The sequence below is a fragment of the Telmatherina bonti genome (genome assembly GCF_933228915.1).
Source record: "Telmatherina bonti genome assembly, chromosome: 7".
NCBI lineage: Eukaryota > Metazoa > Chordata > Actinopteri > Atheriniformes > Telmatherinidae > Telmatherina > Telmatherina bonti.
In genome coordinates, this window is record NC_136625.1 from 21,884,727 (window position 1) to 21,912,485 (window position 27,759).

The 27,759-nt window shown below is 41.3% G+C and overlaps 1 protein-coding gene across 2 annotated transcripts; it reads left to right on the forward strand.

Moving 5' to 3' along the window:
• Positions 1-65: 65 nt before the first annotated feature.
• bcl2b (BCL2 apoptosis regulator b) lies at positions 66-26,124 on the forward strand. Of its 2 annotated transcripts, XR_013771395.1 has the most exons (3): positions 66-1,068; positions 1,477-1,605; positions 23,542-23,652. XR_013771395.1 is itself a non-coding variant. In XM_079244149.1 (2 exons), the coding sequence occupies exons 1-2, from the start codon at positions 520-522 to the stop codon at positions 23,677-23,679; spliced, it is 687 nt and encodes a 228-aa protein (XP_079100275.1). In that variant the 5' UTR covers positions 66-519; the 3' UTR covers positions 23,680-26,124. The 2 variants fall into 2 exon arrangements, 1 of the variants encoding a protein (XP_079100275.1); XM_079244149.1 differs by lacking the exon at positions 1,477-1,605 and having other exon boundaries at positions 23,542-26,124.
• The last annotated feature ends 1,635 nt before the right edge of the window (positions 26,125-27,759 follow it).

Consider the following 27,759-nt stretch of genomic DNA (forward strand, 5'->3'; position numbering starts at 1 on the left):
GAGGAATCGTGGAAGAGGATTCAGTCCGACCTTGTCTGGCTCACAGTCCCGTGCCAGGCTGCAAAAGAAAATAGTTGGTCGCCATTAAAGACCATTCCGGCACGTACAACTCTGGCTTTCATTCATATCTTTTTTACCAGCAACACATCCACGTCTGGCTGATGCGCGCAGGAATAGAGCCTCTTCCGCATATTGGATTTCTATGCAAAGAGACTGTGATAGTGTCCCCTCAAGGATTCGGGAAAGAAGACTGTCGCTGACACGGAATCAAGCATTTTTTTGGATTTTAAAAACGATTTTTTTATTTTTATTTTTTCCCCCCGCATTTCTGCAGTGGGTTTCCGTACGTTAAGTATCCGTAGGATAATGTGTAGTATTACTACTTGCATTGCACAGATCTCTATTTAAAACAGTTTCTGTACGAGCGTGTACCGTGCGTTGCAGGAGTGCACTCTTTCGATCATCATGCATCTGATTTAGGGCGACCTTTTAACATACAAAGTGCCAAAATAAGCCGGAATGGCAAACGAGTGTAATCGCACTATTGTAGAAAAGTATATCTGCCATAAACTCTCGAAGCGGGGGTACGTGTGGGGATTTGATGATGCTCGAGACGAAGACGCTGCTAAAAACGGGTCCGTAGGAGAACATTCACAGACTTTGGTCCGCCGGTGCCGCGATGCCAGCTCGGGGCCTGACGACGAGAGCAACCCCAACCTCTGCAGACGGACGCAGCAGTCCGAGCAGCACGCCGCCATCCACAGAGTCCTGCGCGAGGCTGGAGACGAACTTGAAAGACTATACCAGCTGGACTTTACGGAGATGTCTCGGCAGCTGTATCTCACCTCCACCACGGCGAAGAGGCGGTTTGCAGAGGTGATAGACGAACTGTTCCGAGACGGGGTGAACTGGGGCCGGATTATTGCTTTCTTCGAGTTCGGGGGTACGGTGTGTGTGGAGTGCGCGTCCAAGGACGAGATGACATCGCAGGTGGACAACATCGCGGAATGGATGACGGAATATTTAAATGGACCTCTTAACAGCTGGATAGAAGATAACGGGGGATGGGTAGGTCTGATTCTTCTGGTCCTACTGACGTGATAAAAAAAAAAATCATCTAATCGTGTCCTTTGTTCATACAAATGTTTGCTTGACTTCAAATGGGGGCATTCTAAATTTTCCTCTTATGACTCAATATCGAAAGTACACGTGAAGGAGATCATTAATAAAATTCTTCTCGGGATGTTGCTCTGACGCAAGTGTCCTTCCTGCTCTGATTGGACGATAACGCTGACCGTTAAAACTGAATTTGACCAATCAGAAAGCGCCTTGTGTCACACCTCCCGACGCTCTGAGATAAAAACCCGCCCTGTTCACTGTACAGCTGTCATTTAGGAGGTGCCCTGTAATAATGTTTGAAATAAAAAAAAATAATAATAATGAAGGGGAGCTGGTGTGTTCTGCTGTCTGTTTCAGAATGCCCCTCTAACATGATGTCACAAGCAGGAAAAGCCTCAACCCTGCTGTCATAGATCATGATCATGATTCTTCCAGGCCACACACATGTCAGCAAAACGCAAGTCACTGGGTTAATGATGGCTGCAGGTGTGTGGGCAAATTTGCAGAAATCAGTCATCAGATTCCTTTTCGCTACGGCTAAAATATACATTAAGTGTCTATACGTGCTTAATTATGTGCACACGTTCAAAGGGGAAATCTTAAGAGAAGCTACAGCTGTTGTCTGGGGGAATGCATGCTCTTCTGTAGGTTTCACATGAGAAATGTGCAGAATCCCTGACAGCCATTAAACCAAGCTGTAATAAATTAACGTTTAATTAGCAGAGCTGTATTTAATGAGAATGTAACATTTATGTTATGCATATCTTAGCTGGAAGGACTTTGTGATGTGTGTGTTTCGAAGGGAGGGATTCATATTGAATGCTTCATCTCCAAGGATAGGACCATTTAACATTCCCCTTGAGTCTGTCTTGCCCGTGGAGGTGGCAGGTTGTGCCACATATCAAAGCCAGGCAGCAGTGGGAGGGCCCTCCAGGAGCACAAAGTGCTAATCTGCGGCCACTGTGTTTAACATGCAGTGTTCTGTTTGTGCGTGGAGATTGGACCTCTTTTGTCTGCTTTTTCAGACCTGTGCCTGGAAGTCTAAAGCAGACTGAGCTGCACAGATGCCTGCATGAGGTCCCTGGAGCCTGTGCCCACTGTACAATAATGTAGGTCATCATAGTCTGTGTTTTACAGCTGGGTGGAGATGACTGTATCTCTACATCCACTGGAGAAAGAATTAGAGCACACTCCCTTAATCCAAAAGATTAGGGATTATATGAAAGCATATGTCTGCAGTTTTGGTCAATTTGGTGGATTAATTTTCTTGTGACTCAAAAATCTCATCTTTTTCTTTTTTAGCTCAAACTAGGATTCAAGATTTTTGCCATTGTTACCACTGAGAATTTTATCTACCCCAATATCAACCAGTAAAGAATGAGTGAAGAACCACCAGAAGGTCTTCTCAAAGGAAAGTCATAGAGATCCTTGTAGCCAACCTCAACAATAGCAATATAACGAAAAAGTAACATTAGAAACTGGTAAAATGTCAGACTCAAGGAGGAAGTGGAAAAAGCCTGGAAGGTGAAGCCAACAGTGTGTAGTTCTTGGAGCACTGGGGGGCCGTGTCCCTCATGTTGTAAAACTGGCTCCAACACATACCTGGAGGAACATCAGATATCTCCATCCAGAGGAGTGGAGTCTTAGCAAGCTGTAAGATGTTTCAAATGACCCTCACACTCCCAGGACTCTGGTAGAGGACCCCGACTTGACGTAAACAGCCACCTACCCTACTCCGGGGAAATGAGAGCGTGGCGGAGAAAACTTTTCTTTTTATGCATAAGTTATTAGTGGAGGGGTGTCCAGCTCCAGTCATTGAGGGCCACAAACCTGCAGCTTTTCCACGTATCCATGCTCCAACACACCTGACTCAAATTAATGAGCCACTGAGCAGAACTTCATTGGCTGTTGAATCCATTTAATGCATGCTAGGCGTGTTGAAACGAGGATACAAGCGAAAAACCTGCAGGACAGCGGCCCTCAACGACCGACGTTGGACACCCCTGTATTAGTAGGTTAATATGAGGCTACTTTTATCTATGAGGTGTCATATATCTAATCTGAAGTTTGACTTTTCTGTGGGATTTCTTTCACTGAGGGATCAGCCCTGCTTGTGATACACAGAGGTCATTTCATTCTCCATCCTTCAGTTTCTTTCTAAACAGAGTTTACATATCTCCCAAACAATGAAAGTGCTCAGTAAACATGGTTAAATGTTCATCTCGACGGGTTATACTTAAGGCCACTTAAACTGTCCATTTTGTTATTGTGTGAAAGAGGTGAGTGTTGTGAAAACAAAGGTGGAGGGCAAAATAACCTAGAAGTGACATTTTGACATGGGCGAGTGAGTGGTGTGGAAAAAACTGTTAATTCTTAGTCTCTGTTTCCTGTTGTTTTTGAGACAGTTTAAGTTCAAAATAAGAGTGTCCACTAAGTGTTGGTGAGTCTGTGCACCGTGGGTGAGTCAGATATACATTTCATTAAACAAAAGTTGCACTTTGGAACTGAAAAAGGACTTACTATATTGGCAAAACCCAATTGAGGGTGAAATTACTTCCAGTCTGTGGTGATTATGTCCCACACCCTAGGATCTTAAACAAGGTAACCAAGATTCAGTAAAAAAGAAAAAAAAAAAAAAAAGGTGACCTTTGTGTTGATTGAAATTACACTGAAAAGTTGAGTTCAGACTGCAGCCTCACCCACACACGGTGCACCTGTGTTTATTTGCAGGCGCTGGCAGTAAATACCAAGTGATTGAGCAAAGCAGCCGACGCCGTCCGAGTTCTGAAATTACATGCTTGACCTGAGACGTTTTGCTGGCTGTGGGGGCGGCACGGAGCAAAACGCCAAAAGTGCTTCAAGAGGAAAAACAGCAGTTTCACAACTGACAGTTGACAAAGAAAAGCTCACAATCAGGAAAAACTTAATTGCTCCCAAAAGGGAAATTGCTTAATGCTATGTTGAGAAATAAATTTCATGATCTCTTCTTTCACCCACCAAAGATGGCAATGCCGGTTGGCCCACTGTATCTGTATCCCAACCTTTATGCTTCCCAAGGAAGCATGAATAAGTTGTTTTTTGCATCTATTTGGGCCACCATCAGGTCAGAGTTGACCTGATAGAGTCAATGGTTCTGCATGACGTCTGTGTTAAGTTGCCTTTAGGTGTAATGTTGGTGATGGTCTGATCGCTCATCTAAACTCATCATCAGGTTACATTACAGTGTTAGTTTCTTCCCAATATGAGTGAATATTTAACCAACATTTCCGTCCGCTAAAGGTGTTCTTTGTATTTGTCAGGGCAGCAAGATCAGGTGTCTGTGGAATGCTGCTATCCAGGTGGCCTATTTTACTTCTAGTCTCTTTGTTGCAAGTGTGTGGGTTTGTGTTGGAAGACTATATAAGTTTGGGTTGGGTCCATCCTGTGGGGGATTCCCTGAGCACAATCTTCTTTACCAGTGGGTGGGACTCGCATGTTGATTTTGGTTGAGTGGATACCATGTTGATACTATCTGGGACATGGAGGGGGATTGTTAATCTCCATACAGGTGATGAGCCAAGAGAGAAGAGACAAAACCCAAACAAATTTAAAACGCAAAGGGGAGCAAAATGAAATCTTCCATGAGATCTCACCAGTTAACATCTCCTATCTGCAAATAGTCAGCTTAACATGAGTAGTCAGAGTTGCCTCCTGGAAGTCCTTGAAGCCTTACCTGCCTCGGCTTTGAACTGCTCCCTGTAAAAGAAAGGCAGTCTTTACTGGCCATTAAAGGGCTGCTACATCTGAGGAGTTGTGTTTTACATTGTAATGAGCTTTATAAGTCATGACTGATCCATTCGTCCTAAGCTACAAATCACGTCTCTTCACCCTGAGTGCTGTCGCAATCAGTTTATTAATCTGGTCTCAAAAGCTGGAGAGCAGGATGAACACTGCTCTCTTTTTTTTTTTTTTCTCGAGCACACAGAGAATTAAGTGATTACCAGTGCAGATAACATTTAGGGATTTTTCTCCTCCCACCCATCAAATATCAGCGTGTTTCAACCCCAGGGGAGGGGGAAAAAAAGTGTATGTAACCACGGCTGAGTTCAGAGATCTTGACAACAGTCTTATCTGTTGATGTGGACTCTCAGCTGTGTAATGGAGACCAGAAAAGAGAGAAGTGTGGTGAAAAGGAGCCAGGATTTCCCCCGTGCTGTACCCCTTTTGCTGTGCAAGCCTTGGTCGCTCGCCATCTGCCACTGTGTTTCTACCCCTTTTAGCTTGGCAACGGTAATCTCAGAAACATTTCTTACAGAGGAAGACTGCTCTGGGCTCTAACATCCTCAATCAGTCTGACAGGAATATTGTCTTTCAGCAGCAGGCCTATAGAAAGCTCTCTGAGGTCTCTTATGTTTAAAGCTTGAAGACTTTTGATCCATGGTTGTGTGTGTGAAAGACATGCAAGCACAGATTTAACTCTTTACTGTGAGTAGAGTAAGACATATTTCATGCAGGATTTCTTTGCTGTATTTGATCATTTTAAAATCTGGGGGGAAGGGGGTGGGGGGGATGATATTTTTTGTTTTTTGTTTATATAATTATTCAGCTTGACTGGTTTGATTTTCATTTGTCAGTTTCTAATACTGGATTTTATGATTAGGTCAATGTAGGAAAGGTTTTCCTCCAATGACTCGATGAAAACCATATTTGTGCAGGTGTGGCTGCAAAGTAAAACTGAATTTTCCCTCTTGTGTTTTGCAGATGTACATGTTTTCATTTGTTTTCTTACAAATCCAATGAGCAGATTATGCATGATCTTACAGACTTAAAGTCCACCGTTCACACAGCATCCCTATAACACATTTCCCTCTTCATATTTTTTCAGATCAATAATCTTTATTATCAGGGCATTGTTGTGCAATATAGAGGCATTTCTAAGACATGCTTTGATAAGTCAGTTTTTTAAATAGTTGGAACGCACATTTCATGGCTTTTTTTGAAAAAAATAAGCAAGTCCTAACTGGAAATCTTAGTCAGAAGTAAGACCTTGCTAAAGGTCATCTCAGAGCTCAGGTTAACCACTAATGTTCAACTTAAATTTTTTTTTTTTTTTTTTAATTTATTTTTTTTTATTAAAAAATGGTTTCATCTTTAATTTCTTTCTCACTTGAAGTTCAGTTCATCAAATCTTGAGCAGAAATATCCAGATCTTTCCATGGAACCGTATACATGTGGATGCCTGCAGAAGAGGCTGCTCTTTTGGCTTTTCAAGCTGATGAAAAGCAAACATTTTTAGTTATTATGATTATTCTCTGTTAGATTAGATTTTTTCCAAATAGAATTAAAATCCTATCAACCCCCAAACTCACACAAGCTGTAACTTTCTCGCAGTGGAAGATGATATGGAAACAGAGGAACATAAAAACACGTTGTATCTCTAATAAAACTAGACAAAAATTTTGAGCGAGCTGTTGACTGGAGCAGAAATCAGACATGCACCTTGATCTTTTTTTCCAATTCAGCCTTAAATGACTCCACCTCTATCATTCCACGCATGTCAAGCATGTCATGAATGTTAAAGAAAATGTGGAACGTCTGCTGTGTAACACCAGGAGTTTCACAATAACATAATTCGGTCACAGTTGCAGTGATTACAATGGTGGTGTGCCTCTTTCCACGGCCTCGCCTTTCCCTCAGAGACCCTCCACCCCATCCTGTGTGATTATTTCTGGGCCTCCTCAGGAGGGCAGCAGGAATGTCTGCTGAGGAACAGTGACTGTAAATAAATAATGGAAACGACCTGGGTTTTTCTTTCCTGAGTGGCCGTTGAAGGGTGTGGGCAATTTTATGTTCCTTTGTTGGATAATGCTGTTGGGGGAGCATGCCTCTTTCAGGGACACATGCTGATGTGAGTGGTTTGGGTTTTATTTGGCCCAGTCTCAATTCCTCAACTTGGCCTTATATCTCTGTTTTGCAAAGGTACATTGCCACTTTTCTTATGCGGATCACAGTATAATATTTATCATCCCATCCAAATGGTTCCCAGTGCTCCAATTTAAAAGTTCAATGGCAGCTACTTTTTCATTCCTACAAGAAAAGGGGTATCTATTATTATTATTATTATTATTATTATTATTTTTAAATAGAGTAGTCTGGGCAGGTGGTATGGCCAGGTAGAGAAAATGTCCCTTTGTATCTTTCTAAATTCTTGTTATCTTTGACTTTGTTCTGTTTATTCATGCAAACCTGCATGTTGATGCAGGTTGTGGATTCATAAATATGGTTCTGCTCCCTTTTATTATTTGTGCTCCAAAAAGGCGTCACTTAAACCTGCTATTTCCCAGTGTCATGAGGGACATGTGCCTGAGCTATTTTAAAGGCCCGCTATCCTTCTCAGAGCACTTACTGATAAATAATACATGGAATGGAGAAACTCAGACACTAAATGCACATCCCTCCAGTAAAATTCTAAAGGCTGTCTGAACTCCATTTGAGAGATCATCTCCTCTTTTTCCTTCCCTCTCTGTCTCTCTTACCCCATCACCTACAACCATATACATTTACACACATACACATGGCGCCATCCCACACTATTGCTCAGATACATGACTTTCAGAGTCAGGTGACACTCCACATCCCTAAAAAATGCAGGGACATGTGAGAGGTCTCTATATATAGAAGTGTTACCATCACTGTGTCTGTGTGGTCCTTAAATTGTCATGTTGCACTTAAATCCCTTCCCTGTTAGATTCTAAGCTATCTGTCTCAGTCACATCGCAAACCCGCCACTGATCTGCATGGAAAAAATGTCCCAATGAGCCATTTAGGATGACAGATAAAAGACTTTTCCACCTTTTCTGTCATGGTGAGAGCTGGATAATGAGGACCCTACCGAGACGCTGGTTGACTTTGCCACTAGGCACACCCTTGTGCTGTGAGGCATATCAATATAGGGCAAGGTTAAACAGTTCCTCCCTTTGTCTGGTTACTGTTGATATTACTGGGACAAAGCACACGAAGGGCTCTGCAGCGATTTTTGAACTCTTCATTAATGTCTGTAGCAACAGCGCTCATTGCCATTTTAAATGCAGATTCACTTGCCTCATAATTTATATTCTTGTTAACAAAGACTGAACCTGATGAACTAGTTAGTGCGACCTCAAGAAACTTGCAGAGGGTCAGACTACAAAAACAAGAGAGGACAGTATTCATTAATGCTAGTTACAGCTGAAGAAACATAAACTAAAAGCTTTCACGCTAACCTGAGATGCTGTTTGTGATCTATCATAGATGCCATATATTTTCCAGCATTTCTCTTTTATGCTGATGACATACTGTTGTATCAAGGTTGTGACAGAATATTGTGGTGGGGTGGGGATGGAAGGGGAGAGTAATCAGTAGCTAGTTTTCTCTCCAGTGAATAAAACAAACTTTGAAAATTGGTCTCATGAAGACATCAGGTTAGTTTTTTAGTTATTTGGAGTAAATCAACCAGTTTTATTGCACTGCTTTGTTTGCAAGTGACAGGACTGGCTAATTTGCAAGCTACAACAAAGAAGTAGTTACTAAAATAAGATGAATTAGAAAACAACACAGAGACCACTTAACTTTCTCATATATTAAATGGAACATTGAAGTTCCGACATGGATATGTTTTGCTTGCTGTAATTAATGATTACACGAAGCATTATGAAGGAATTTTGTATCAACTTTTTTTCTTTTTTATCAAAGGTTAGCAAGTTTTGCAAACTATACTCACTATTTCTTTACATGACTTCTTTAAAAAAAAAAAAAAAAAAGAGGGTGTTGTGTATTGGCAAATGCATATTAATTGTAAAAGGCAAATGTAACTAGCAAAGTGAGGGATTTGGAAATGTAACTATTCAAAATAGCTGTATTCAAACGTCACAACGTAACACTCAGTGATGATACGGCCAAGAGCATATTTACTATATAGCTATGGGAATGTAACTTATGTTTTGGTTGCCCTGGTGCATAAAATAAACAAAGCACAAAGCAACATTAATTTCATTTGTCCATATTTTCTTATGTCAAACAAACAAGATTAAATAATTGAAGGAAGAAGGTTTTCATGAATGTCAAACTCTTGGGTTGCACTTGATTTTGTGGTCTGTCGTTACAAAAATGTGAATTATTGCAGCTTTAGGACAACCTGGAATTATCTTTATAGCCCTGCACTAATTGAAAGTGAAAGTATATTTTTATTTTTTTAAGCAAATTAAACCTTTAAGGATTTTATACACATGCAGGCAGGCAAACACAGAAGCGGATGTACAAGTGCAAATCAATTATTTGCTGTCCACAAAATAGCTGTGTACACACACACAAGCATATGCATAGACACATATACAGAGTGTGAACACAAAAGCAGATGTGGTGGTGTGAATCAATAATGCTGTGTTGTCACAGGGTGACATGTGAGCCATGGCAGAGAGCAGATGGCCCCAGGGTGCCTAGCTTCCTGTTAAGCTGTGCCATTCGGCTTCAACACACACACACACATGCACACTCACACACTTATGCACATACATATCCACTGGGATTTCCCAGTGCAACTAACTACAGCACTGACCATTAACAAACAGCATGCCATTATTGACTCTTCTCTGTGCATGTTCTCCTAAACAAAAGGGGGAAAAAAAGAAGACAACAACCAGATGATGGTAAATAGATTTTGCTTCCTCATCCATGGAGGTCTGGAGTAAATAATTCTCTGCTTCCCCACCCCAATGCGAGTTTTGGCAGCAGAGCAAATAGCCCACAGGAAATCTGATCTCTTTCACTCAACGCTGAGTGAGGTCAGCCATTGCTCAGATATCACTCTGACTATGTTGTATTGATTGAGCATTTCCGATGGTTTGTCAGTTTCTCTGAGCAAAGACTCAATTAACACAGCAAACTAGTGGCTGAAAGCATCTGACTGCATATGCAAGTCATTCACAAATATTCATTCTGGAAGACAGTGTCTCTGTGGAAAGACCTTGACGAGATACCTTTTCCGTGCTCATATCCTGGTAGAGCTCACACTGCACCGCCCTGCTGACTGTCTTTGATGGCAACTGATAAGGTTTTGAAGTGCAGGGAAAAAAAACAACAAATTCCCCTGATGTTTGAAGGATAAAAGCCTCTCTAAGGGACCATCCTTCTGCTGCTACGGTTTATTTCACGGAGGCATGCAACATTATTACCTTTCTGAACTCTAGATGTCCTCTCAAATATGCAACCACACCGTGTCAAGATGCCTCAGCAATCACAAATAACCCCTACTGTTTCTAGAGTATCACAACTACAAGCTGCTTCTGGCAGCAACATCTCCCCTGCAGGGGTAAAACTGTTGTTGCCAGGGTTTTATATTAGAACAATACTGTGAAATCTACTCTAAAAAAAGGCTGCTTCTAATTGGTTGTCAGTCTGTTGTTACACCTTCAAGTAATGACAGCTACTTTCAGGAAAACATTGAATTGGAAACAGTAAGACTGACAGACATTCCTTTTATGCTGTTTTGCTTCCTTTTGGACACTTTTTGGCAGTAAAATTATGATTTACACTCATGTATCATGTAAAGATGCAGTCATGTTCTGACTCAGTTCAGTCTTGATGTCCTCTTTTAGGCTTTTTTTTTTTTTTTTTTTTTTAATTAGTCCAGGATTCAGTTATGTCAGGCGCCATTTTGCTTTATAGAGGGATTTTTTTACTCCTGTCTAGATTAGGTTGTTGTCTGCAAATCTAACCACCTGAACTTTGATCAGCCCCGCAAATTGACTTATAAAGTGTTTCATTTATCTTACACATTTTATGACAAGTTGTGGTGAGAAGTTTCCAAAGAAAAAGAAAAAAGCCCAATTTGAGTGTTTCTTCTTTATTCCAGTCAGCAGTATTTTCATATACTAGTGCAGAAATACCACCCTGTCTGTTATAGTGAGCTCTTGGACCCTCCTGACCTTCGGGTGATTCAGATTTGAATTGAAATTAGTCCACATTCCTTCACTGCAGGGAGGACAGGAGGCAGGAGATATTTCTGGATGAAATGGTTGGACTTCAGAAGATGTCTTTGATCAGGAGGTGTGGCTAACAGGGTTGCAGGGGAGGTAGATGAGAGTCGAAGGGGCAAGCAATAAGAAGAGGCTTATAAAGTTATAACAAGGCAATCCTGTCCATGTTGTGAGCTAGGTCGAGACTGACGGGTACATTTATATGAAAAGGTTGGCGGGTCAGCAGAGAGGATGAGACCACCAGTAGAAGACCAAGGCTGAGAAAGTAAATGGTTTTCATTTAAGTTGCATTCATGCTGCTGATCTCTACAGGACACTTGTATTAAGGTTGCTTGTTAAAGTCATCTGACTAAAAAAAAAACCATCTGATTCTCAGCTGATCCATCTGCTGACTGGAAAGCAGAGGGATGTACTCGTGAAGCATCCACATGGGCATTACACTGCACAAGGTGAAAATAAACTCAAGCGTTTATAACACTGGCAGCGAAGTACAGTACATTTTTCCAGCATGTTTAAGGCCCCAATTTCATGCAGCGCTTCTCTTATCCAAGCACAGCAAAATCAAGAATACTCTTCAGATGCTAATGATGCTAATTCCAAGGAGGATCTCTCCTCTTTAATAACACTGACACATACCTCATTTGTTTTCTGCACGTTTACCCACCAGACATTCAATCTTCCAACAGAGACACTTTTTATCATTCATCAGGAGCGCTTTGCTTGTTTCCCTTTGGTCCCTTGATGCAGACAGAGAAGGTCACACAGCTCTAAATGAGCCAACCTCCTTTGAACAATCAGCGTCACATTGAACTCACAGCAAAGACAGGATAAGAAAGCAGTAGAAGTAAAATTCATTTCTTCTCTCCGCTGCTGGATTAGGCTTTGTTCATTTTATTTACGTGTCTAGAAAGGATTCACCCGTAGTGATTTTATTACATAATGCAAGTGTACAATGCAGCAAAGTTCCTGTCTGGTTATCTTAAGACTGAGTCCGTTCTGGTATCAGGCCTCTCGAGTGAACACAGTGCTGTTGTTTGTCTGCACATCAATGCATTCCTTTCATTCTTCTCCCCCAGCCTGGATGAAAATCAGCTGGTTGCCGGAGAGAGGTCAATTAACTTTTCCCCAGTATTCCCAGCCCGAGAGGAAAACGGCGGGGTCAACTCCACATTGATTTCTTTCGAAAGCACTGACAATCAAACTCTGGTACAGATTGTTGTTGTTTACCTGGATTTCTCACTAGGAGGTGAAAATATATGACATGAACATTTATCCATTTTTAAAGGGCGGGCTGCTTGAAAAAGGACTTTATACTTCATTCTGAGGTCTGTGGGAATGCTCCTTTCTTTCTGCTTTCTTTGACTTTAAATTTCTCATTTGATCGTGCTGGTTTGTTTTTTTTTGTTTTTTTTTTTCAGAGAAATACAAAAGGGGCATTAAGTAGAGCCAGCAGACATAGTTATTTTCCACCACTGACAGCAGACTGCCTTCTCTTTGACTTTGTGGAAAATTTTCACTGCGCTCTGGCTCCTCTTCTCTCCACTTCAAAGGTGATCCTGAGGGACTTGCACCTCAAACAGATGATTGTGTTCTCTGGCATTATTGGACATCTGAGATCCTCAATCTGCTATCTCCTGGTAGCATGCTCTGTCCCAGACTGTGGCCTCAGTCATTTACATGGGTGAAACCTGGCCCCTGTGTGCTCTAATCACGTAAACCGCTCCAATATCTTGTTGCCAGGGCTGTCAAGCTTTCATTTAGCGGTTGAATTTACAAGATGTCTCCTGTATGAAAGAAGAGATTATGTGAGTCTACCTTTGATGTTCTGGTACTTTCTCCTGCATTGACATGATTAATTCTCCATTAGATGATGTTACCCTTGACTTGTTTCCATCTGCTTACTAAATTACTGGGCTGAAGTTAGGGATTTCAGCAAAGAAAGACAATCACTGCACCGCTGCTTTTTGTGAACACAAACTTTGCTTTTTCCAAAACTTAGGGCTAAATGACTTAATGTTTCCAAACAAATACAAATCTCTTAGTTACAGTGGCCAACCAACTGTAGCGCTCCTCAGATACTCCACCTCCCTTTCTCCATGGTATTAGCATGACTACATGTTTGGCTGCCTCAAATCTTTTCCAAGTTACTCACACAGACTCTGATCTAACCATACTTGGATGTACCACAGAGAAGCCATAGTCTCAAACCAGACAGTGATGTCATTCCTGTAGCGTCTGGTACAGGAAGTGACTTCATACTAACTGACCTGTCTTTACAAAGACTTTAGTGCTTGACTGAAAAGCCCCTTTCTGAACATTGGGATTATGTAATCCTATTACATCAGGACCCCCAAACAAAAAAAGCTTAACACAAATTGACCGCAATGACAGAAAGCTGAATATTTCTTTTCAAACAAACTGCAACATAGCACCCTGTACAGCCACCAGGCCCTGCTGCAGATAGCGTTACCACACATCTCAGTCGTTGCTCCAGGAGCTGTTTTTGGCTCACATTCACCAGTCTATTTGTGGGCATGCCTGTTGCGATGCGGTTGTATGGTCTTAAGATATTAAGGGGTTAGTATATCTGACTTTTAAGGCTTGAGGCCTCGTGCCGCCCCGTCACAGGAAATGAGACTCCCGCTTTGGACTGTGTTTGCTACTGGAGAAGCAACAGGCCACATGGGAATCTGCTGGTTCCCACGGTCTCTATCAGAGGCCTGATAGACTATCCGAGCCAATCAAGCAAAGTAGATCACCTGGAGAGGCTCTCACGCTCTCTCGATGGGTCAAAAATAAGAGGCACTCTGCTTCCTGAATGCAGTAGTTGAAAGCTGATAGAGCAGCTTGAAAGGTGAAAGTTTTACCTCAGCATATAATCATTAACTTTTTTTTTTTTTTTTTTTTCTGCTGAGTGCTTCTGGGTGTTTAAAATGCCTCTTTCACTTACAAAGAAGCTTTTTGTACAAGTGCCGCTTCACATTCCTGAGTACAAAATGTGAACAAAATGAACCCGGATGGAGAATTTTGCCCAATCATCTCAGAAAAAGCACAACATTTTATCGGCTTTTACTCAGCTTAGAAGGAATGTTGAGGCCACAAATACACAATAGTAGCAGCTGATTGTACTCTGCACAGCTTCCTTAGAGAGAACGCGGAGCTCTCAGACGTCCAAGTAGCTGACATCCTGTCTGTGCTGGAAAGCCACTCAAACCATGTTTAATGCACTCTGAGCACACCGCCCTACACACATGTGCATGATGACTCAGCTGCCCTTTTCCACTTTCCCTTTGGTCTTGCACGTCATCTGTGGCCTTTTAAATGGACCGAGCAGAGGAGATCAGAGTTGTTTTATTAGATCGGGAAGCCATGAACCAGGAGCTCTGGATATTTATAGCGGTGCAGCAGTTGTGCTGTCTGTGTGTGGTGAGACTCTGTCACTTCCTCCCCTGCAGAGGGCCGGATGGGCTTGGTGCAGACATCCTCATAAGAGGCAGACGTTCACTTTTAGCTTCATTGTTGCTGTTTTAGGGTGCCATTCTGCCTGTTTTGGTGATTGTGAAGGACTTGGGATCAACTGTTCAGTCTGTAACGGAGGCAGTGACTGAGCTACAGAGATTTATTGTGAGGGGAAAGGGATTGTCTCTCTGTGGTTTGCCCTTTGCTTTGATGTCTCTTTATTCTAGAGGTGACTGATCCTATATGATACACTGAGCTTCAATAAAATGCACTGATAAAGCAAAGGAGGAGAGCGAGTGAGAGGGGAGCCAGCAAGGTCTACAGTACATATACCAACCTTAACTCCTCTGAGCCTGCAAGGTTATCCAGCCCTTCATTTCATGTTGGCTCAGGGCTGTCGAGAGAAAAAAAATCACTGGGTTCAACAAGAACAGATTCTCTGGTGATACTGGTTCTCATAAATCCTGATTTCATGTTCAAATATTAGACATGTTTGCCAACGCTGAATGTGTAGTATCCACCAAAACCTCCAAACTGTAATTATGCAAACTGGATCATTTGACTCCTGTTTTAATAGGATAAAAACCAGGTTCACTGTGGCGTTGTACATCTCCTGAGAAAGCACAGTCTCATGTGCGAAGTTACGGTCCTTGTTTATGCTGCAAGTTTAGACAATGAGTAATGGGGACAATACAATAAAAAGTGCAGAGTGTCATGGGGAGTGTGGGTGATTTACTGGTGATCATGTTTCATGTTCCAGTGGTGGAGACTGACTCCCACGGGAGAGTGAGCTGTTTTGTAAACACATAAATGCTGCCGCCACTGCTCCTGACGCAAATTTGAATATTTATGAGCCTTTAGGAACGCAGCCAACGTCAAAATAGCTTCTCCTTTTACGCTTGAATGTAATGACTGTTGAAAGTATGAAACCTGAGTTTGCAATGAAACTCAAGTGGAAAGGTTCCAGTTCCTTTTGTTTTACGTCATGATCGGTTTTTCCTCCGGCTACTATAATTTCATCCTCATTACTGGGCTATTTCAAAGGATGTTCATGCCATTGTGGGTTATTAACATCACTTTGCATTTTGGAAAGACATTAGGGGTCAATGAAGGATTTTAACTTCATTGTTTGGAACTAATAAGATTAAAACTTTATTAGTGTAGAATGACATAAATGTGGATTTACATATGCATTTATCTAGCTTTATTAAACTAAATGCAATGGCAAGTTTGTGCAGGACTGGTCATTCATTAAATTATTAGCAGATTACTAGCAAAACATGTTAAAGCAGAACAGCAGCTTTAATGCATAATTTGGAATAATTTGTAAAAACAAATGCAATCTTAAAGCTGCTGGTCCAGACTGGAGACAGTCTTAGGCTTCCTGGAAAGCAGACCTGGTTCTCAGACTATATCTGCATTACTCCCACCACAAACCTTTGTGCCTCTGTGAAATAATCAGCCCTCTGTTTACTTTCTCCATGTCCATGTAGATAAAAAAAAAGGGAAAGCAGTGTCCATGATATGATGTGATAAGCTGGCAACCTGTCCAAGGTGTAACCTGCCTCTTGCAGCTGGGACAGACTCCAGCCTCCAATAACCTTGCTGTATGTTGAAATAAATGGTTACAGAAAATGGAGGGATGGATATAATGGATGGAAAGGTGGTGGCAGCTGCTTGTTACTTCCTGGAAAGATATGAGAGTAAACATCCACATTGTTAAACACTGTTATACACTTACTATATAGTTATCCTGCTGATGAACTGACTCATATCCACCTGACTACCAAGAAAAAAAATATGTAACTACAAATGTCCACTACGGAGGACACTGCTTCAACTTTTAAACATTGTGGTAAAATATAGTTATATTCATCTAAGAAATGATTTAATGTGTTTATAAGACATTCAATGAAAATATAACTACAAAATTTCAAGTAAAAATCAGCACAAAGAAAAGTATTATGCACTTTTGCTCCTCCCATGAAACATGCTTGTTGCAAAGGAGGCCATTTTTCTTGAAGAGAGAAAGAAAGTTCACAAAGCCCCACCCCCACAAATGAGGTACCATTTAAAAGCACTAAATGTCCTCTTTAAAGACCAAAAGGTGTTCAGTAGCATTCAGGGAGATGAAAATATTTAGGTTTACAAAGGTCCTCCACAGAGGACAAATTGAACTACTGGTAGTCAGGAGGATAGAATGTACTCAACAAAAGTTCTGGGCATTATGTTAAAATCTGATCAAATGAAATATTGTGTACAGTAAACGTATACAGCTTCTTGTTGAGGTTTTCCCACCACTAGGTTTGTGAGACTGTTGTTTCCAAGGATTGCAGTATTGTCACAGGTCAGTGAAGGACTCGGTGTCTGCAGCTCTAAGCTGTTTACTCCTGCTGACACAGGGGGATTCACCGGGTAATGAGTGTTGCAATAAACTCCTCCGTCATCTTTTTTTTTTTTTTTTTTGCCTGGGCCAGACGATGAATGACTCTCTAGGGACTTGATCAATCTTGACCTTTTTCTGCTGTCCTGTCGCCTCTTCTGTCAGGGTTCTGTCTTCTTCTTTTTTTTTTTTATCTGTGGATGTATTTTATTTTAAAAAATAAAGACCTAGCAAAACGATAGACCGCGATTAGTATATTTCTTGATCAAAGAAGATCAATTATAAGGACATTAGTGCTTTCCTTGCATTTTTTTCATCCGCCTTTACTCCCCATGGCTTTTAAATGGGAGTTTTGTTTGACTTTAATTAGCTGTGGAGAAAGTCTGCTAGAAGCTCATTAAAATAAAATCAAAGAGCAGCATCGGCAATAGTATAAGTATGCTGCTATGTGAATGCTTTGGAAATAAACAGAGCATGGGGAAAAGGTTGGTTCAGAGGTGAAAATAGCAGTGAAGCCACAACAAGCACTTTAATCACAAATTGAACTTTAACCCACATCCTTTACTCTCAGTCTCGGTCTGCCCACAATTTCCCACAGAAATGTCCTAAAACAGAGATGGCTGCCTGATCATTTTGCTCTTGTGGCAAAATGCTGCTGGGGGGGGGTTACCAGGGCTGCCCAAGCACACAAGATGACTCATTATCTTCCATACAAGCTGCTGAACTGTATCACTCCTACAATCACGGGGAATACCCAAAGGAACTGGCAAATGTTTGGCATTTCCTGTTGCCCGTGAGATAGCGTTTGTCCATCCGAGGAAGACAGCTTTGGGTCTCTTTGTGTCCATGAGAAAAGCACAGAGCAAAACCCAGAGGTGTAAATCATGTGAAAAACAAATTGGAGGTTGAGGACAGGCTGTCCTGCTGGTGGGAAAAGCAAATCGTGTGTGAAGCTTTCAGTCGGGGTAACCATGACACTCGGGCAGCCAAATGCAAACCCATGGCTGAGTATGGGATCCCATCAATTCCTCACTGTTCAGTCTGTATGTGTCTCTCAGAGGGACTCATTGTTTGCAGTGCAAATGAAGAAAAATGAGTGTAAACCCAACAAGGTACCACCCCCCCCCCCCCCCCCCCCCCCTCCCCCGGCCTGGAGGTCTCTGCTGGCTGGCTGTGACCTTTTAACGGTCATTGATCCAAAAAATGAATGTTGTAAAGAGACTCAGTCAGGACTCTATATCCTGACTGCACACCTGCTGCTGACAGCAGATGGCTTTACTACTGGGTAAAGATGAGCTTATGTGGATCATAAAGTCTTTTGTTGAATGCAGATGTTTTGTCCTTCCCATTCCCTCGTCAACTTTCCCAGTGCTCTCCTCTGGCAGCTTATCTTCGCTTTCTTCAAAGGTTCTCATTATCATAATGTCAGTCGGAGCGACAAAGAGAGTGACAGAGGAGAAAGAGGGAAAGGATAGATGGAAAGTTCCACAGTTTGTTTTTCTCCCAACTCGCGTAGTTTATGGCAACACTGCTTGCTAACGTGTGGGTGAAAAAGTTCCAGGAGCTGAAGTGCAGCATGCCTCAGACTCATGATATGCACCTGACGTCCCTCCCCTCCGCCCCCCCCTGGAAAGAAACACTGTGTTCTCCTCAGCTGTAGGTCTGACAGAAAAACTTGTCCTCCTAATACCTAAAACCTGTGAACAGACAGTTGGCAACCCTCATGGACAGAAATGGTTCAAAAGGCAAAAAAATGAAGCTGTCCAGCATTTTGCTTTTCATTCACGCAGTATGGATTCGGAGATAATGTCAGTTCATCCCTAATTTGTTCCAGTTCGAAACATCTCCCAAACTATTTAATTGCACCAGTGCTGTGAAATGTTATGCATAAAACATGGACGTAGCCTCCAGGTTTAAAAAGTGAAGCCGATGCATAAAGGCTTCCCTTTGCAGTCGTTCAAATGTGAAACAGGGGTCGACAACTCCGAGTCCGAAGGGAAGTATATAGGGTTATAAAAAATGTACTCTATTTCTCATTGGTCAGTAAATATCCAATTTCCATTTCCAAACAGGTTTTCTTTTGCCACTCATTGCTTTATTTTAATATCATTCACTGCAGGTTATGTGTTTAAAAAAAAAAAAGAAAGAAAGAAAGTGCCAAAAAGAGGGGCTAAACAGTGGTGTGGTGGTTAGCACAACACCGGTCCAAATATCCTGAAACCAGTGACCAGCTGTTGCTGGGGAGGGCTTTCCAGGGTTGACTCTTGCCAACTGATTGCTGGGATCAGTTCCAGACTCCAGACTCCATGACCATGAATTGGACTAAAAGTTGTAGAACAGGGATCCTCAAGGTCCTCAAGGACCGGTGTCCTGCAGGTTTTCCAGGCATCCCAGTTACAACCCACCTGATTCAAATCCATGTATTTAGCAGATGTATGCAGAGCTTGTCTGAGCCTGACTCTGGTCTGTTCCAGCAGGGACATGAGGAAAACCTGCAGGACACTGGGCCTCGAGGACCAGCATTGAGGATCCCTGGTGTAGAAAATAAATTAATTAATAAAAAAAAATTTAAAAAAGCAATAAACCAGTGTTAGCACCCAACCTGTAGCTATACTCTGTATATTTCCTGAGGCCTCTACTATGAAGTTAATGAGCATTGCCAGGATGTCTTTCCATTACTTGGGTTGATGACCCAGACATTTGCAATCCTGATTAGCAGTACTATGAAACTGGTTATCATCTTCATAAGTCAACCCAGTGTTTTCCCATCTTGATCAGTGTGCGCTCCAATAAACGGGGTGGTGTTTGCAACATCTGATTGCCAACATAGAGACACCCTGATGAGCAGCATACTTCACCACTGAGGAGCAAACAAATAATTCTTAAAAAAACATGAAGAATCAAAACATAGGCAACAACTGAGGCAACAGCTAGGAAAGGACGCTGGCTGAAAATGAGTCACTCTGTTAATGCGTACATTTGTGAGATGATATCATATCTGCACAGATGTTTCAGACAGAGCACTTCCACTTGTTCTTTTCCATTGAGTTCTTTTGAGGTTCAGAACCCCTGTGTGAAAGGGTTTTGTGTTGGAGTATTGTTTCCTCATGTGACAGCGCTAACAGTTGTGTTCTGTGAAACTAAATTCATTCATTTAATTCAGCATAACTTGTAAATGCTATTCTTTTAGCATCAGCATCACTTTGTATTTAGTGCTAACATGCAGGTTAGATGATACAGCTCACATGATTAAATACTATACATATAACTATTTCCATTGTGCGTGTAATAGCATGCAGGTCTGGTAGCATGCTGGTAGCATTTAGCTCTGCCTGAGCCAAGTCCCGTGAAGCTGTTAGCATGGCCCTGGTAAATGAAAAATGTGCAGTTGCTAAAAACACAATGTGGTTGAGGACATTGCCAAATGATTTAAGAGCACAGTGTGTTTTGACACCAGAGGGCCTCAACTTGGGAGAATCTGCTGATTCCTGCCTTGTGTCACCAGGAATGCCTCAGGAATGCCACAAGATGGGAAGGGAAACAGGAAAAACTTTTGTCTCCCCGCAGCATTTCGGTTTCCTTTTTTTTTTTTCAATCCTGTGTGGGCTTTTCTTTAATAGAAACTATGGATGAAAAATGTTAAACATGTGGAAGTATAATGAACTGATTTGGGTTTTTTTCTGATAGATCAAGATCAAATTCAGCGTGTATTCTTGTCTATTGAAAATAAAAATAATTACTATGAGTAAATGAACTCAGACAGATTAATGTAGAATTGTGAAAGATTCCCATGGGAACTAACATGTACTGTTGTAGTGAATCGAACTTAACAATTCACCATTGTTCACAGGTCAAATTACAGCTAAGAAAAACGACATCAAAGCAGCTTAGATGTGCTGCTTCACACCGCAGCATATAATGTGGTCACACCATAATAGCAGAAAAAATAGCCAGTGGGAGCAGTTGGTATTTCCTCCCTTAAATCTCTCTGAAATGCAACCTATTGTAGTTTGGCTCAGGATAATCTACTTGTGTGTGTGTGTGTGGGACAGCAGAGAGCTAAGCGCCATTACTTCCTGTCCAGCTGTTCCTGCTGTCACTGCTTATGAGCAGATGTCTGTATTTCCTCGTCTCATGCAGCCCTGGCATTTGTTCCTCTGACGCTTCTCGTATTCACTTACACATTCTCAATTCCTCTTTAAAGCCCATCTGAGTTACATTGATACATTTCTGTTTGAGTGCTGTGTTTGCTCAACCCTTTACCCCACTCCCTCCCACCCCAAAAAGAACATTTGCACAGCAAATTGGCTTTTTCGGCTTTGTTTTTTTTTTGGTGATTCCCATGTTTGGTTTGGTTGGAGAGTGTTTCTGGGTGTCTGGGTTGTGTGTAGGAGGGTGTGAGAGCTGATGCACATTAATGGATCTCTTTTTAGCACGGGTATAAAAACACTTTATTTCTAACCATATTTTGGGACAGCCGAGGGATTTACATTTTAAAGGATCATTTGATGCAAATAAGGGAAAGAAAAATCACCAAGCTTTGATGGTTTCCCCTCATGCAGGTTTTTTTTTTGTGATTGCTAAAATATTTTTCCTCTCAGATTTCAGCTTTGTAGAAGGGAAGTGAAAAAACACATCAAAACTGTCAGAAGCAATGTCACAATTTGGCTACTTTTCTTTTTCTTTCTTCTCGTTTAAATACAATTGGCATTACAGTTAAACTTTCAGTCACATGCATCCTACTCTACATACGAGAAACAGTACAGTTTGATTTATAAAACAAAAGGAGATTTAGTGACAAAACAATCCAAAGTAAATTGAGTTAAGTTTTTACATGTCTTGGTTCAGCTATAGTCAATTTAACCCTGTAGTCAGATTTCCAACTTGGAAAGTCAGTAAAAATGTCACCAGCCAGCCTGACTGGAAGGTTCAACATGGCTGCACCACACATGAAAAGTTGTGATAACTGCTATGACAGACTGCTATCCTGTTAGCTTGTGTCTCATTAAATCAGTTGCACACATATTACATCCCAACATCAAGCGGTGGGTCTGTAAAAGACTAGTTTTTAGTCTTTTTAGTAAGTACAACAACAAACAAATACCACTAGATCAAAAGCTCGCAGTTGGAGCAAGTCAACTTGGGTGCAATGGGATTCCCACTTCTAAGATCTGATTTTTCAAGCTACTGAAACATCGCTAAACACTGGCCCTGAACTGCCTGAAACACTTTGTTTTCAGCCCACCATTTACTTCCTTAATAAATCTGCATCACGGTAAACACATTTACGATACCTGCCTTGTGACTAGCTTGGTGCTGCTCGAACAGAGAAAGACCAGCTGCCTCACACTCCTCCGTTTTAGGCTTTAAAGAGACAAGCGCTGAAATGCAACAATGAACTGCAATGTAGCCACACTTCAGTATGTACAGTTGTGCTCATGTATTCATTCCCTTTTGTTAAAGAAAAGGCTGAATTTACAACAATCACTCAAATAACTGGAGACTTAAAAAAGGAACAATGACTAAAAATTTGGAAAAATATCATTTAGGAATATAAGACACTGTTTTTTCATTTAATTGAGTTGAAGAAATAAAAAAAACAAACAAATAAATAAATTGGTTCCGGACAAATTAGAGCCCTTTTCTGTTGAACAGTGGGAGAAAATACCTGTCAACAGGTGGAGAAATCTGACTGAGAGGAACAGAAAACACCTGACTGTAGCGGAAACATTAAAGGATTGTTCAACAAAATAGTAGTTTATGAGCATGTAATATGTAATAAATTATCTTATTTGTTTGCTTTTTAAAAAAATATATTTCTATTGAATCAGAATTAGAAAATAATGTAACGATTTTCATCACATTTTTATTTATTATTACTTGAGTCAATTTCAGCTTATTTTACAGGCAGCTGTTTTTTTTTTCCTTCTTTAATGAAAGGGTATGAATAAATATGAGCACAACTGTATATTTTGTTACACAGGGCGACACATTCTTTTCTTTACCGCAAAACTGTACCATGAAAACTGTAATTAATTTGGTGTCATTCTTACTGTGCTGCTGCAGAAATTAAAGCAGCAAATGTAAGATCAACGACTGAAAGAGACCCAACAAATGCTTGTTTTCTCCTGCTTCAGCTGTATGTGGGAAAGACTGCTTTCTCCAGCTGTTTTAGGAAACTGCTGAGCCTCTTAAAATGCAATATATATATATATATATATATATATATATATATATATATATATATATATATATATATATATATATATATATATATGTATATATATATATACATATATATATATATGTGTGTATATATATATATATATGTGTGTATATATATATATATATATATATGTGTATATATATATATATATATATATATATATATATATATATATATATATATATATATATATATATATATATATATATATATATATATATGTTAATGGGCTGATGTTTGCATTCATAACAAACAGAATACCAGCCCTACCCAATATGCAAGAAGTCATTCTTTGGTGAAAATATCTTCTCTGGCACGATAGTTAACGGCTTGTCTTTCTGTTCTGTCTCCTTCTCTCTCAGGACGCTTTTGTGGAACTGTATGACAGACAGAGGGACTCTGTCCTCAGCTGCTACTGGCCCTCCATCAAAACTGTCTTCGGCCTGGCTGCGCTTGGAGCAGCAAGCCTCACCATCGGAGCGTACCTTACACAGAAATGAACAAGAGCTTATCTCTAACAGCATAACTTTATTTCTCAGCATCTTCTTTCTCTCCTTGTACCTGCCCTCAGCACCACCACCACCACCTCCCCCCCTCTTTTTTTTTAAAGACGCCCCTGACCCCTCAGAGACTACTCTCAGTCTGCATCTGGCTCTCTTCAAAGCATCTCTCAGAAAACTCCTTCCCTTCTGCCCCTTCATGTCAAAACAGACACAAATCAAAACAGCAGAAGGAACCAGAGGCATGGCCCAAAGAGCAAAGGATGTCTGGAAAAAAAAAAGATGCATCTGAAGTGTAATCACACTAAGCTGAGTACAACTGAGGAGAAATGAGGAATGCATGTTGTTTTGTTCTCTTTTTTTTTCCTGCTTGCTTCTGTAATTGTAAAAGCATGAATGTCGAGTGTTAGTGTAGACGTTGCATGTGTGGGACCTTTTTTGTTCATTTGGAGAGTTTGATGGCAGGGGTGCGAGAATGATTACACAGGAAGCAGCTTCAGCTCCGCCCCTGCTTGTTAGGGTGATGGACCCCGTTTGAACTGTGGACTCCCGTTACCTCCCCAAAGCCGTCCTTCAAAGCACTTCCTCTATACAGAACAGCTGCTCAGAATGTATAATGGAAATGGCTCCATACAATCCACACAGTGTGTGTCTACTGTTTTCACTCTTCAGACAGCTCTGGTGAACTCTGAACACACTGCACCATTATACTCTACTGGCTTGTAATGGAGGACGGGAAGACTAAGGTTGGCTCAGGTTTCTTTAGCAGAGTTGTGAAATCTCCTGGATGTTTGTGCAAGTTCTAATTTTTTTTTCTGGCATGGCAAACCAAGTGGAGAGGTTGGAGTGTGGTTTTTCAAGGATTAAACAAAGAAAAAAGAAACAAAAAGAAAGAAACCTTAAAGGTATGTTGCTGAGTATCCTGAGAGAAGTGGAGAGCATAGTCGAGAGAGAAAGAGAAGGAGAGACACAATGCCTCTGCAATATAACTGGACAATTTTAAGAGTGCATTCCTCAAGCAGCTTAATGTGGAGGAGACCACCCTTCAGCTAAATCGCTCCCCAGTAAAAGTCAACAAATCTCTGTCTTTACTGTTTGCACAAAACGACTCTGAAATCTCTCAATTCTGCTGCAGATCTTTTATAAATAAATTAAATAATAATAATTTTAAAAAAAATCACAGGTCCATTTGTGATCCAATGGTTTGGCCTCACCCAGGTTTCAGAGCCCACCCCATCAACATGAGTCCTCCACTTGCTGCAGTCCCACAATAGAGAATTCACTCCGACACAGACAGCTGTTGACGTGGACTCAGAAAGCCTCATGTTGCCTGGCCACATGTGACTCAGTGGATACCACGGCAGCAGTGCTGGAACCTGAGATGTCCCCTCTTTCCAGTCTGCAAATGCATCCAGCCATTGATTTGTTTCTTTCAGCCTGTTTTTTATTGATGTTTGTCTTGTGTTACAGTCTAATAGAAAATTTTGGAACTGCTCACGGTCTCCAAAATATTTTATGTGCTGTCCTCAGCGAGTTGTTAATAGAGAGGTGATTTTCTTTCCATGTTTTTAAATCTTCTTTGTTGCATGAATGAAAGATTACTATCTTAACACAATAGATATTCACAATGTGTAACTGTATTTATAGCAGAACAGACTAGAAGAGGTCAATAACAACAAAGAAGCTGCATTTTTTCCCCCCTATTTATTACGAGGTACCAGATCACAGATTTTTAACAATACTTTCATGGAAAATTCAGTCACTTTTTTTTCCCTTTTCTATGGAATCACACTGTAATTACTGGCTGCTATTATAACAATGTTTAAAAATTAATTTCTGTGTTGTGTTAATATTGGCTTGAGGCTGCTATACTGTCAATTTAACTTAAACTCACAGCTTAAACTGCCACAACTCTACAGTATAGATCTAGAGCTGAAAACCAAAGTAAAACTTGTATTAACCCTTAATTTAAAGTAGCTTAAAGAGAACACACGTGGAGGGTTTTGTGTAGTGTTGCTGAACTATATCAGCTTCACATTTGTCAGCTTTGCGCTTCAACAATAACTCAGTGCTTTTCTGTAAAATATGAACCTGTCACACCCAAACCTTGTCTCAGCAATCACTACACAACCAGCAGATACTTATTCCAACAGCTCCCAGTGTGTGATATTCTCAGTGGGTGATTGATTTGCAGGAATAGGAACAGCTTAAGAGCAATATAATGTCTTTTTTTTTTATTTTTTTTTTTTTTTTTAGATAATCTCTGTGCATATATGAATGTAGCACTGTTGTTGCTGTACTGTTTTGTCTATACTCTCAAACTTGTAGCACTTAAAAAAAAAAAGAAAAATGAAAGTGAATTGTGTTTCTGTTGTTTACTGCTATATCAACAATAAGCTAGCAGGATCATATTGCTCCTAATAAACCAGATTTCTTGAGCTGATGCAGCCCAAGTTCATGTTGTGTCTGCTTCTTGTTGTGTTATTGATTCTCTCTCTCTCTCTCTCTCTCTCTCTCTCTCTCTCTCTCTCTCTCGGAGCTCGTCAGCGAGGCAGAAAGGGAATAAGATATGTTTAGGTGAAGGGTATCAACCGTGTTCTTTTGATTATATGTTATCTATCAGAGCTCTGTGAGGCGTGATTGTGTCAAGGCGACAGTCTCCTCGTGAAGGCCTGTGGAAGACGCAGCAGTCTGACATCAAAGCTGTCCCCAAACGCAGCACTTGTCAGCCTCCCTCCCTCCTCCAGCTCAGTTCGCTGCTGAACACGAGCGCAAGAACCCCAAATGCCCCGAGGCCAGGTTTTGTACACCCCCTGCCTCTGCTCTGATCACACTTGTCTTCAAAGGCTATGATGCCCCCCCGCTGCTCGGTGGAATTTGTGCAAAGCATGATGCAGTAAAACTAATGTTGAATGAGTGCAGATGGTGCAAGAAAATGAGGGGTGAGGAACGAACGAGAAGTAGTAATGGTGGTGTGTACATATATATATATATATCCCTGAGGAGACCCAACAGCAGAGGGAAGTTCATTTGGACTGAAGCCCCCCCCCACTCACTCCCACCCTCAATCCCCTCCTCTCTCTCTCTCTCTCTCTCTCTCCCACTCGCCATGCATATAAAATGCATGACACGCTCTGAAGAGGAATTTTAAATCAGGTCCTAGATTTTCAAAAGAGAGTCCAGTGTGTGTGAATGTGTGTGTGAAGAGGATGATGGGCAGTGTGAAGAGGAGGGTGGGGGGGGGGGGGGGGGGGGGGGATGGTAAAGCCCACTTTTGCCTCCTCTGCTTTAGGGCTACAAGGTGTGAGGGAGGCTTTCCCGGAGCTGGATATCACAAGGGAGATTTGGAGATCAAAGAAGATTGTCTGGAGTCAGTCTGGTCTGGCTTTACCCTTCATTTGGTAGTCCATCAGATCCACATCTACGTCATTTTCAGCCATACTTCATTCCTTTCAAAACTTCCCACTGAAATGGCAATTTCCTTCAAAGAGGTTTGATCAAAATCTCTGCTTGGAAATAATTAATCAGTTACAGGAATGTAAATATTCAATGATAAAAGTGATAGTTCCTCATTACGGGAGCAGCTATGGAAGCTGATTTTGGAGCATGTGTGTACCACAGTGTCACCTTGTGGTTGTTGCGCACACACTCTCCAATAAGATCCTGCACACCGAGCAGTCACAGCCTGCAAGTAGTCTAAAGTTCACCATATTGTTACCCAGTGCGGGTGAAATCTGACAGCTGATTTCACCAGGCAGGTTGTTTTTATATATGAAAGATGAATCATCAGCTGCGATCTTGTTCTGCTGAAATAAAACCATCCTTTTTCTGAGCACACTGGCGCATATGGTTGCCTATCCCTGCTCTAAAATATCCTCAGGGCAGCATGCCACGAAGGGAGGGGGGGGGGGGGAAAGGCTGCAGGGCTGCAGAGCTCAACAGCTTCCAGCTCAGTGAGGAGCGTTCAGCTGTCCGTGGTTGGCGAAGCGTTGGCTCCATGTGTGAGACAAGCATCTAAATCTCACATGATATGGTAATCAGCAGGAAAGAAGACTTGGAAAAAATGTGTGGGGTGGCTGC

Excerpts from the sequence above, each read along its gene's own strand:
- bcl2b (XM_079244149.1), top strand. The coding sequence starts at position 520 with ATGGCAAACGAGTGTAATCGCACTATTGTAGAAAAGTATATCTGCCAT. Across the intron at positions 1,069-23,541 it reads TAGAAGATAACGGGGGATGG|GACGCTTTTGTGGAACTGTA; the intron begins GTAGGTCTGATT and ends CTTCTCTCTCAG.